The 13,198-nt window shown below is 45.7% G+C and overlaps 1 protein-coding gene across 1 annotated transcript in view; it reads left to right on the top strand.

Moving 5' to 3' along the window:
- The window catches only part of LOC122931669 (amine oxidase [flavin-containing] B-like), a 110,585-nt gene extending 98,291 nt beyond the window's left edge, over nucleotides 1-12,294 (top strand). Inside the window, exon 17 of the mRNA XM_044285739.1 lies at nucleotides 12,032-12,294. Coding sequence (XP_044141674.1) covers nucleotides 12,032-12,190 — 159 coding nt within the window. The 3' untranslated portion in view covers nucleotides 12,191-12,294. The remainder of the gene's footprint in view (nucleotides 1-12,031) is intronic.
- Nucleotides 12,295-13,198: the final 904 nt, after the last annotated feature.

Genomic DNA, 13,198 nt, shown 5'->3' on the forward strand with positions numbered 1-13,198 from the left:
CATGCTGTCTTTAGTTTATCATTGCGTAAATGACAAACAGGGGCTTTAAATGCATGGTGAACAGAGCGTAACAGTAATTAAGCCAGACTAGCGACATTGTAAGTGAATTTGAAATTATGTAGATAACTGGGTAATTTCGGCACATAAAAATAACTTCCAACAGATTGATCATTTAGAAACATTTAAGGCATCTTCCAGAAGTATTTTTAGCCTTTAGGGCAGGAATCGGCAACCTCTGGCTCTGCAACTTTTTCTGAAAGCACAACTCCCAGAATGCTCTATTCGCTTCTGTAGGATATACAAGAACAGCTGGGAGTTGTAGCCACACAGCAGCATGAGTGCTGGAGGTTGCTGACTTCTGCTTTAGGGAATATTTACACAAGCAGGTTTTTTTTTAACAATGAAAGGAGAAACAGTTCTGACTAGTGATGATCGAGCACCAAAGTATTTGGGTGTTCGGCCTGAACACATTGCTATATTCGTGTGCTCGGCCGAACACCCGAGTATAATAGAAGTCAATGGGAGACACCCAGGCACCGAAGAGGGGAGGGTGCCTGGTCCATTGGAAAAGATCAGAAAGTGACAGAAACACCACCGAAATGGATCGGGAACATCTGGATGCATCTTGGACTCCCAGGACGCTGCTGGGAACAATGTTGTCTGAGTTATATGCCACTTTTACAGACTGACAAAAATATGCACAAAACCCCCCAAAAAATCTATTTTACAGGAGAAATTGTTCGGAAACATTCTTTCCTGTATATTCAATTGTATATAAAGTGCAAGTGCTGCAAAAAATTTCAAGCAAGAGGCACTCCGAAACAGCCTGTATATCACATAAAGGGGGGCCTCTTTCACGTTGTGGTACATTTGTTCAGGTAGTGGGACTCCTACACTTATAAAGCCTATGCACTAAGTGAAAGGGCTGCCAAAAATTACAAGGAACTGGCACTCCAAAACACCCTTTGTTACACATAAAGGAGGGCATCATGCACACCCTTGAAAAATTATGATTGATGGCCTGCTGGTTTTCACAGGGCGCCAAAGGCACACTTGGTCTCCCATCAGCCGCAGACCTACTGCTTAGCTTCAAGAGCGAGGATCTGTGTTTGGCCTCGTTCCCAGAGCAGCTTTGCTAGCTGGGAGGCTCCCTGCTCTTAGGTCTGCCTTGAGCGCCGAGCTGATCACTCGGTGCTCGACATGTCTGTCTGTCGGTCATGTGACGCTGGCCACGTCACATGACCCTCAGACCCCACTATAAATACAAGTAGCCTGCTGGCCACAGGTTGCCTGTTAATTCTAGGTTCCTGGCTATTTGTTGGACTACTGAATACTCACCTGATCCTGTTCCCTGACGATCCTTTACCTGCTCCTCCTGTACTGCGCATCTCTCCTGGTATCCTGACTCCGGCTTCCACCTGACAGTTCTTTGCGGACTCCTGTTGTACTTCGTTTCTCTCCTGGTATTTGACCTCGGCTTTTCCTGACTATTCTCTGCTCATTCAGAGAGGGTGGGTCAAGTTATTAAAGTTCAAGAATCCAAGGAATGCAGCAGGCACCCACTCCCGACTCTGGGTGGTAGTGACAATAAATAACAATACAGGACTCTTAAGATGTTAACCCTGTTATTGGAATGAGTAATACAAAATTATAGGGAATGTTACTGCAGTATTTTGGATGAGGAAACGTTATATAGGAGAGGCTCTGCTGCCGCTTTGTTGACTCGAGATAACTTCTGCCTGATTGCACGTCCCCTTGATGTCAGCGATCCATTTGGATATCTTCCCTATCAACACTCGATTTTCTTTTATGCGCCTAACATGGTGAATAATTGTTCAATTTCGGAGAGGGAGCCTGATAAACAGTGTGGGGATTTGCTCTGGTAGGCAGATTAGCGGACGCAGTACAGAGGCAAAAACAAAGTCTTTAACTTAAACAGTTCAGTGTTTATTCACACATAAACAAAATGACAGCATGCCGTCTTGGTGTTCATTTACTCCAGGGCAAGTCCACAGAACAAAAAACATTCACCGTGTCAGCGGTTGTGTCAGAAGCAGTCCACAACAGGTTTTAGGGGCCTGCTTCCCAGTAATGCAGCTCTCAGCACTTTAGCATGGCACACATCCTTAGATCTCATAAAACAGAGACTCTACAGCTTCCTTGTCAGATGGAGGATAATTCACCACCAGCTGAGACTGCTGGCTGGGTTTTAAATCCCTAACAAAAACCTGGCCTGGAATTTGGGGAACAGACACCCACCCTGCACTTTGGCTGCTCCCAGTAAGAGCTGGCCCGGATCGGCTTTACAGCCACACTAAATAACCAAAAGTGTCAGTCAGCACTAGCTGCGGCTGACACTTAAAATTACTGGCTCTTACCTCAGCGAGGCCAGGAACCCTGGTGACACATATCTTCCGTCAATGACGTCCCTATGCACTTTCATACAACGGTTACGGCTACTGCTTCAAAGTAAGGCAGCATGAGTTGCGGGCCTGCAGGTGAGCTAACCCTGTAAAAGATTTTAGGTTCTGGCCTGCTGGTGAGCTGACCCAGTAAAAGATTTTAGGTGCAGGCCTGCTGGTGAGCTGAGGTGGAACCGACAAACCCAACATGATTTTGATGGCTGCATTAATCTGCAGGTGACCGTGATACAGCTCCACAGATTGTTTCCATCTGCATCTTTCTAAACAATCTGTGGCCTTAGTCTTTTATCCAGACTCAGTCATTGTGCCACTATGTGGACTCCTCATGCTGCCATCTCCACACCATGTCACCTTGCCACTCATTTTCATCACCATGCTGCTGCTGATGCAGCTTAAAAGGGCTTAAAGTGATTACCAGGCCCACAATCTAATTAAGGTTTTACGCACAAAACCAAAGTAAAAAATCGATTTTATAGAAAAATTGATTGAAAACATTCTTTCCTGTATATTTACTTGTATATAAAGTGCAAGTGCTGCCAAAAATTACAAGGAAGAGGCATTCTGATACAACCTGTATATCACATAAAGGAGGGCCTCATTCACATTGAGTTGCGTGCCTGCTGGTGAGTGGACCCTCTGAAAAATTAAATGTGAGGGCCTGCTTGTGAGCGGACCCTCTAAAAAATTTGATGTGAGGGCCTGCTGGTGAGTGGACCCTCAAAAAAAGCCTATATATGCGAGGGCATTATATGTGACGAATAAGCAATGCATATTGATATGACGGAAGAGGAGGAGGAGGATGAGAAAATAAAGATTCAACAATATACCCTTGTTTGTGGTGGAAGGGGTGCATGGGAATACAGTCTATTAACTACATTAAAAGCAACACGTGTAAAGTGCCTTTATATTTATCAGCATTCCTCTGGTGGAGTTAAGAAGTCATTGTCAATCCAGGCCTTGTTCATTTTTGAGTCAACCAGTCAGCATTTTCACTTGACAGGCGGATACGCTTATCTGTTATAATGCCACCAGCAGCACTAAATAAACGCTCAGACAAAACACTGGTGGCAGGGCAGGCCAGCACCTCCAAAGCGCAGAGCGCCAGTTTGTGCCACATGTCCAGCTTGGACACCCAGTAGTTGTAAGGCACTGAGGGATCAATGAGGACGCTGACGCGGTCTGCTATGTACTCCTTCACCATCTTCCAAAAATTTTCTCTCCTTGTGGCAGTAGGGGCCACACATCAGGGTGAGGGTGCTGGCGGGGTGTCATGAAACTGTCCCAGGCTTTGGAGAGTTTTGCTCTGCCTCTGTTGGAACTGCTGTGTGTTCCCCTTGTCTCCCCTCCTTGGTTGGCCAAAGAACTACGGACTCTGCCGCCAGCGTTGTCAGATGGAAATTGTGGAGCAATTTTCCAACAAGGATCTTTTAGTATTGCACCATTTTACTTGTCCTCTCCACCAGAGGAATGAGAGATGAGAAATTCTCTTTGTAGTGGGGGTTGAGAAGGGTGAACACCCAGTAATCCGTGTTATCTAAAATGCGCATAACGCTAGGGTCGCTGGAAAGGCAGCCTAACATGAAGTCTGCCATGTGTGCCAGAGTACCAACAGGCAAGACGTCGATGTCAACATCAGCATCTCCTCATCCTCCTCCTCCTCTTCTGCCTATCCACGCTGAACAGATGGAATTAAAGTTCCATGAGTACTACCCTCTGAAGCAGAGGCAACTGTCTCCAGCTCCTCCTCCTCCATCTCTTAATGATCCAATTCGAGCTGAGAAGACGAACTGAGGGTGGGCTTTCTATCACCCTGTGTAATGTCCTCCACCATTTTCTGGTCTTTCACATTCAGAACGTCATCCTTAATTGTGAGCAGCGATCGTTTGAGTAGACACAGTGGGATGGTTATGCTGATAATAGCGTTATCGCCACTAACCATCTTTGTGGATTCATCAAAGCTTTTTAAAACCTCACAGAGGTCTGACATCAATGCCCACTCCTCTCTTGTAAATAGTGGCAGTTGACTCGAAAGGTGACAACCATGTTGCAGCTTGTATTCCACAAATGCCCTCTGCCTCTCACAAAGCCTGGCCAACATGTGGAACGTAGAGTTCCTGCGCTTGCTCACGTCACAACAGTCGGTGAGCTGGAAGCCGCAAGCGCTGCTGCAGCATTGACAGACCAGCTGAAGCTGTGGATGACTTGCGGAAATGAGCACACACGCGGCACGTCTTCACTAGCAGCTCTGGCAAATTGGGGTAGGTTTTGATAAACCGCTGAACCACTAAATTTAAGAGGTGGGCTAGGCATGGGATGTGTGTCAGGTTGCCGAGCTCCAAAGCCGCCACCAAGTTACAGCCATTGTCAGACACAACCATGCCTGGTTGTAGGTTGGATGGCGAGAGACACAGCTCGGTCTGGTCCCTTATACCCTGCCACATATCTGCAGCAGTGTGCTGTTTGACCCCTAAACAGATAAACTTCAGCACGGCCTGTTGACGCTTACCCACAGCAGTGCTACACTGCTTACAGCTGGCGACTGATTGCTGACTGCTGCATGAGGTGTAAGTGGAGGAGGAGGCAGTGGAGGAGAAGTGGGGGTTGGAGCCAGTAACATAGCTGTTGGCGGAGACCCTGATGGACATAGGGCCCAAAATCCAGGGCGTGGGTAGCATATGTGCCATCCCAGGGTACAACTCACTCACGGCCTCCACAACATTCACCCAGTGTGCGGTCAGGGAAATGTAGCGTCCCTGGCCACCAGCACTTGTCCATGAGTCCGTGGTTAAGTGGACCTTCCCAGTAATTACATTGGTCAGGGCACGGGTGATGTTCTGGGACACATGCTGGTGTAAGGCGGGCACGGCACACCGTGAAAAATTGTGGCGGCTGGGGAAAGCATACCGAGGGATGTCCACCGACATCAGGCTGCGGAAGGCCTCAGTGTCCACAAGCCTAAATGGCAACATTTCATGAGTCTAGTAATTTCAAAAGTTGCACATTTAGTACTATGGCCTGTGGGTGGGTATTTGTGATTGTGTTCAAATGACTGTGTTATGGACATTTGGACGCTGCGCTGGGACATGGAAGTGGATGTTGTTGCTGATGGTTCATGCGAGGGGCATCCGGGCCTGCGTCATCGACAGGGGATTGGCCAGCAGTGCGTAACAGTAGTGAAGAGGAAGCAGTGGTGTGACCCGCAGACCCAGGCATTCAGCCCACTTGTTAGGGTGCTTGGATGCCATGTCGCGGATCATGCTGGTGGTGGTGAGGTTGCTAGTGTTCACACCCCGGCTCATTTTGGTACGGCACAATTGCAATTACCACTCTTTTGTCTGCACTTTCATCAAAAAAGCGCCATACTGTGGAACACCTAGCCCTTGGCAAGGTAGATTTACTCATAGGGGTGCTCAGTGTAACGGTTGCAGGCCTGTTTGGTGTGGGCCGACTTCTCCCTTTTGCAGCCCCACTGCCTCTTCCAGCCTGTTGCAGTGCTGCAGATCCCTCCCCATCTGTACTGCTGTCCTCGCTCGGCTTTTCACCTTCTCATGTTGGGTCAGTGACCTCATCGTCAACCACCTCCTCTTCCACTTACTCACTCTGCTCATCCTCCTGACTTGATCTAATCACAACCTCAGTGATTGACAACTGTGTCTCATCATCATCCACCTTGTGAATGATTGATTGCTGTTCACCACCGTCATCTTCTTGAGACTGTGAAGACTTAAGAGGTTGGGAAACAGGGCACAATATCTCAGGTCCCTCTTCAAGCGTGCTGGCACGAGGGCCAAATGTAAGCAGTGGCACTGGAAAGAGTGTGGGATCACTCATTTGGCAAGCCTCTGCATGTGGGAGGAAGGATGATCAGAGTGAGGATTCAGTTGACCAGACTCTTGGGTGCAGAGACTGGACTTGGAGGAAGAGATGGTGCTTAACCGACTGGAAGCATTATCTTCAGCAATCCAACCGACCAACTGTTCTCACTGGTCCGACTTGGACAGTGTTGTCCTGCGTCACCCAGCTAAGTTGGACATGAAGCTGGGTACGGTGTATATTTTTCTGGTGCACTGGCAGCGGGCACAGTTTCATTGCTCCCAGGGCCACGGCCTCTGTGTGCACCATCAGCATCATGCTCACTTCCCTGTCCCTTAGTGCTCACCTTCTTATTAATGGTTTTGTCACTAGATGTGGCACAGATTTTTTACAGTCCGCTAAAGACAGTTTTTGGATGCAGGACAGTATATTTCACAGAAACACACATAATATGGACACTATATTAGGCCCAGATTAATGGAATTTGCCTAAAAGAAACAGTTTTCAGATGGAGGACAGTATGTCGCAGAAAAACACAGAATATGGACACTATATTAGGCCCAGATTATTGGAATTTGCCCTAAAGAAACAGTTTTCGGATGGAGGATAGTATATGTCGCAGAAACCTACAAAATATGGACACTATATTAGGCCCAGATTATTGGAATTTGCCTGAAAGAAACTGTTTTCGGATGCAGGACAGTATATGTCACAGAAACCCACAGAATATGGACACTATATTAGGCCCAGATTATTGGAATTTGCCTGAAAGAAACTGTTTTCGGATGCAGGACAGTATATGTCGCAGAAACCCACAGAATATGGACACTATATTAGGCCCAGATTTTTGGAATTTGCCCTAAAGAAACAGTTTTTGGATGCAGGACAGTTTTCGAAAACTGGCATTACAGTCATGGCAGTACTTACATGCACGTTTATTGGCTGCATAGCAGCCGAGAAACGTGCGGGGAGGAGACTCGAGCATGCCGCTCGAGCACATGTGGTACTCAGCCAAGTACCGCCATATGCCGAGCATAGCGATGCTCGAGCCGAACAGGTATTCGGCCAAGCATGCTCGCTCATCACTAGTCCTGACCACCTTGTTGGGAAACAGTAGAGCGTTGCAACGCTCGTTGTTTCAGTAGCTCCCATTGTGGTGCATAAGAGCTGTGGAAACAGCATAGAACAGGAAGCTATACTGTTTCCCTATCTCAGAAATAGCATAGCTTGCAATGCTACGCTGTTTCTGACCGGCTGGTGGTCGGGACTGTGTCTCATCTCATCTTAGTAACAGCAAGATAAGACAAACCCCTTGAATACACTTGTGTGAAATTGGCCTAATTGTGTAAGAAAATGTGCCACAAAACCTGTTTGTCTGTTTGTGAAAAATATACTCTTAAAGAGGTTTTCCCATCACAGACAATGGGGGCATATTGCTGCGACCTACACTGAGAACGGAGCTGGGAAAGGTGGTGTCACGGAAGGTGTACAGAAAACTAGAAGACACGAAATGAAGATCCGACTGACTGGATCCAAAACTAAGGAACCAAAGGGAGAGCCCTGCAACAGACCTGGCTCTCTCCCTAACTGCTCAGCCTATGCAAAAATCTCAATGGTAGATGATCGCATATCCTCATTACTCGACTGTATAACACCTGAACACCCTATAATAGTGAGGGGAGATGACCACCGACTCCCTACACTTGATACGGAGGGAGTCAGGGTCACCTGGGATCCAGCAAACAGGAAAACACAAATGAATGATCATTTGTAGAAGACTCAGTAGTAGCATCCAGCATGCACACACTCCAGGAAGTTGTATAAACCGCAAAGTGATGCAGTATGGGAAGGGATTTAAAGGGATGCAATCGGTGCAACTACATGACAGCTGAGAGAGGCTAACGAGATGAGAAAACGAAAGCAAAACAAAAGGAACCTCAAGGAGGAGGTTCTGAAGAACGTCTGTCAGAGCTTCTCAGATGTCTGGTGGTGACAGGTGGTGGAGGGCGCATGTGTATTGGGCCGCCGAAAATAGCCGAGCTGGCTCAGCTATTTCCGTCGGTCCTGATAGAAATTTATTGGAGCCGTGGCTTGCTCGCACTGTGCTCCCATTCACTTATATGGGGAGAGAGCTTGGTGGTGGCCGTAAACCTGCTGCTCTGCCCGCACCGTTCTCGGTATAGGTGTGGGTCCCAGAGGTGCGACCCGCACCTATCAGACAATGGAGACATATTCTAGTGATATGACTGTGATGAGAAATTCCTCTTTAAAGAGAGAAAAGTAAATGAAGGTTGTCTACACCAATGACTGCTCGCCATCACTTCATGGTTGTGGGCCCCGACAAAAAGGTGTCCCATTGCTGTCCACAGATTGTGTGTGGTTTTGCAGCTCATTCCCATTCACTTCAGTGGAAAGTAGCTCCAATACCACGCACAACCTGTGGACAGGTGTTGTGCTGTTTGTATAAGAAAGCTGCCATGTTTTCTACCATTGAACAACCCCTTTACCTTCAGCATAGCAAACCTCTTTTTTCAGAGCTCAGTTTTTCCTATGGAGTTTCAAGTCACCTATTCTAATATAGGTATATAGTTACTATATAGTGTTCTAGAATTTGAATTGATATTTGCACGTAAAAAGCAGTTTACAAACTGCCAGGAATCATAAAGAACAGAGTCCTACTCCCACTGCCAAACATAGAGTGATTGACAGCAGTGCATACTATCTTATACGGGAAAATGTCAATCAGGCTGCGTTTGTCGGGAAAAGCAGAACTCGTAGGCTTTTTCGATGATTTCTGACTACAGCTTTTCTTTTTTCATTAAAATACTGAATAACATCATAAAAACAATATATCCCCCGAGCTCAGCATCTTCCTCTCTTACAGAATAGCGATGAGCGGCAGGGGTCATATTCGAATTCGCGATATTTCGCAAATATTTTGCAGAATATTCGTTGAATATTCGCAAATTCGAATATTCATTATATTCTACGTTTTTTTTTTTACTCGAAAAATCGGCAAGGAAATGATCGTGTAATATGCAAATTTTCGTAATGCGAATTTTCGAATTTTGCATTTTTATTGCAAATTTTTCAACTTTTAGACAAAGAATATTATAGCACTATATTAGCTAAATTGCTCTATATTCGTTTTTCAAATATTCGCTATATTGCTATAACTTCATTTTTTTTCAAATATTCGTAATATTCTAAAACAAGAATATATAGCAATATAGTAAATATTCGAAAAAACGAATATAGAGAAATTTAGCTAATATAGTGCTATAATCTTCTTTGTCTAATAGTTGTAATTTTTTTCTCATCTGAAGTTCAGATTGGAAAAAAATTACAACTATTAAAAAAAAACCTTCCCATAGCATTCTAGCATGCTTACAGTTAATAAAAACGTTACCTTTAGCATCAATCCTGGACTTATAAAACCATCAAAAAACATCTTTGTAACATATGCAAATGAGGGCTCGCAAGTGCCCAGGGGCGGCGTTACCCTCGTAGGTGCCCTGCAAGCTCAGCCTTTTCTTCGCTTCCCCCAGCCCCTTCCTTCCCTCCGCCCGCCCATCCTTTCCCTCTGACCGCCTATCTACTAACTTGTTGTTTCGCCGAGATCCCGCGTGTCACGGCCTATGGTGTGTTTTGTGACACTTTCCTTCACTTGGTTGCCCGTGGCAACGTGTGGTGTTGTGTTCATGTGGTGGCAGTGTCTCAGCCCGATGGCTGATCCCCAGGACATGGTTCCCACGCATGCCGTTGCCCGCGGCAACAGGTGAAGTGTATGTTTATGTGTGTATTTCCCCTTTAAGTGGCCGTCTTCCCTTGCCTGGTGTTGGAAGGGTTAAATCCCTTCTGTGTGTGTGAACACTGGGTGTGTCTGTGTGGGTGTGGCTACTTGGGCCTATAAATGACCTATATGGTCTCTTTGTTATTGCAGCATATGGTTTCCTGGGTTCCCGTGTGATGTCTGTTGTGTGCTGTGTCCTTTGTGTTGTTGTGGACAGCAGCACTTGTACATGGGTTCCAGGTTGTGTGTCTGTGGCAGGTAAGTGTGGTACTAGTCTCATTTACCTGTCATTGCCATATGTCTGTTCATGTTCCCCTTTCAATGTAGCTTGGCCAGTGAGACTCCTGTTCCTCCGTGTTTAGGAGGAACAGGTCGTCTTACCCTGCTCCTAGTCCAGGGCCACCCTGAGGGCTAGCAGGAATATCAGGTTCCGGAGTATGAGCCCTCCTACCATCAGGGTTGGCTCATACGGATAGGAGACAGGGTCAAAATTAGGGATGTGTAGGAGGTGACCTGCCTATCCTCAGCCGTGACACCGCGCCTGTGCACTCAGCCCATCGGCCGGCGCACGCGCACTGTGATGCCCATACCTTGTACGGCATCACAGTAATTAATGCGCATCCACCGGCTTCGCACCGTTAGCCGGCGCATGCACATTAATTACTGTGATGCCATACAAGGAATGGGCATCGCAGTGCGCGTGCGCCGGCCGACAGACTGAGTGTGCAGGCGCGGGATCTTGTTGAAACAACAAGTTCATAGATAGGCGGTCAGAGGGAAAGGATGGGTGGGCGGAGGGAAGGAAGGGGCGGGGGAAGCAAAGAAAAGGCTGAGCTAGCAGGGCACCTACGAGGGTGGCTTGCGAGCCCTAATTTGCATATGTTACAAAGATATGTTATGAAATGAATCAGCATAGAATATTGGCCCAAAAAAAACAACGTAATGATAAAAGACTGAGATAAACTTCTGGCTTTGATGACATTCTCATGTGATGAAGGCTTAAACGGCTAAACAAACATAGATTATGTTTTTGGATTACAGTCAAACATGACACTTCTATATTCAGTATAAGGGCTCATGCACACGACCGTTGTGGTTTTGCGGTCCGTTTTTCACAGATCTGTTGTTCCATATCTGAGAGTTTTTTCTCTGATTTAAGTTGTCTTCCTTTACGTTATTCCACAAAACACATCCGTATGGTTTCCGTATGCGATCCGTTTTTTGCAGATCGGAAACAGAAACAGCAACTTATAAATCACCAAACACATGAGCAATATGGGTGGGCATAGCATTTCTACTGTATGGATCTGCAAAATACGGATGACATAAGGATGTGTTCCGTGTGCGTTCCGTATTTTTTGCGGACCCATTTACTTGAATGGGGTCTCGCACCGTGATTTGCGGACAATAGTAGGACATGCACAACTTTTTTGCGGAACGGAAATGCAGAAACGGAATGCACACGGAGTACCTTCCGTTGTTTTTGCGGACCCATTGAAGTAAGTCTAGCGTGGCTGTATGTCTGAACACTCGCCCTGAAAAGAGCGACTCCCAGCCTCAGGATACCTTGGACCTGGTCTGCATTTCCCGGTTTATGATAAATTGCTATTGCTGGATTGCTTCTGCTTCGAGGGGAAAAAACACCTGAAAAAAATGTCCTTCAAACTTTTGCTACAAAGTGCTATACTGTTATAACACTGTAGAAACAGCATGTGGTATGAAAAATGCCAGCGGCTTCTATGGCCTCACCGCACCGCATCTTCCGGATTGCAGACCCATTGCGGACACGCTGTATGCGGACCCTTAAAATCCAGATGTAACCAGTTTTTAAGGTCTTGCAATAGAAGCTAATTGCGGTATGTGGATATGGTAGGAAATGTTTTTTGTTATGTTGAAAAAAAAAAAATAACCAGGATGAAAAAAACATGGTGTGAACATTTCTTAACATTTTATGAAGATATATGAGGCATTGTCATCTAACGCTGTGATCTTTCTCTTGTAGGATGTTCCTGCACTACCATTTACTAGATTGTTCTTGGAAAGAAATTTGCCATCAGCTCAAGGATTTGTTAGGTTCATTGGCTACTCTACATTCATTGCTTCTGCAACTGCTCTTGGGTTCTTTGCATACAAGAAAGGCTTCATTGCTCATGTTAAATAAGTTCACAATACTGGTCTCATTTTCATGGTGACAATCAGCCAATTCTGTTATGTTATTTGGTATACACAGCGTATAAGCCACATGCCACGTTAACCTTATCTCTTAGGGCTCATGTACACAACCATATCTTCTTTCCGTGTCCATTAGGTTTTTTTGCAGACCGTATATGGAACCATTCATTTCAATGGGTCTGCAAAAAATGGAAGTGACTCCGTGTGCATTCCGTTTCCGTATGTCCGTATTGCCGTTCCGCAAAAAATAGAACATGTCCTATTATCGTCCGCATTACGGACAAGGATAGGACTGGTCTTTTAGGGGCCAGCTGTGCCGTTCCGCAAAATATAGAATGCGCACGGACGTCATCTGTATTTTTTGCGGATCCGTTTTTTGCGGACTGCTAAATACATACGGTCATGTGCATGAGCCCTTAGGGTATGATGCAACCGTGAAATCGTGTGCGGAAAATCTTCTTTAATTTTCAATACAAGCAATGTTGATGTGATTTTGAGAATTCTCGTCTATACATGGCAGGCAAATAAAAACCAGCAGGGTAAATTGTACCACTGTGCAGATTTTAAATTTGCAGCATATCACTTGTACTGTTCCGTTTAAGATTTCATTCTTTGCAATGTTAGGCCCCTTTCACATGGGCTTTGCGGATTGGGGCCGGATGCATTCAGGGAAAATGGTGCAATTTTGACACTAAAACAAGTCAGTTTTCACTGCGATTGCGTTCCATGTTTGCGTTTTTTCCACGCAGGTGCATAACATTGTAATGCGTTTTGCACGCGCGGGAGAAAAATTGTCATGTTTGGTACCCAGACACGAACCCAGACTTGTTCACAGAAGTTCGGATTTGGGTTAGGTGTTGTGTAGATTTTATTATTTTCCCTTATAACATGGTTATAAGGGAAAATAATTGCATTCTTAATACAGAATGCATAGTACAATAGGGCTGGAGGGGTGAAAAAAAATTAAAAATAATTTAACTCGCCTTACTCCACTTGA

Source organism: Bufo gargarizans, chromosome 3, assembly GCF_014858855.1.
Source record: "Bufo gargarizans isolate SCDJY-AF-19 chromosome 3, ASM1485885v1, whole genome shotgun sequence".
Taxonomy (NCBI): domain Eukaryota; kingdom Metazoa; phylum Chordata; class Amphibia; order Anura; family Bufonidae; genus Bufo; species Bufo gargarizans.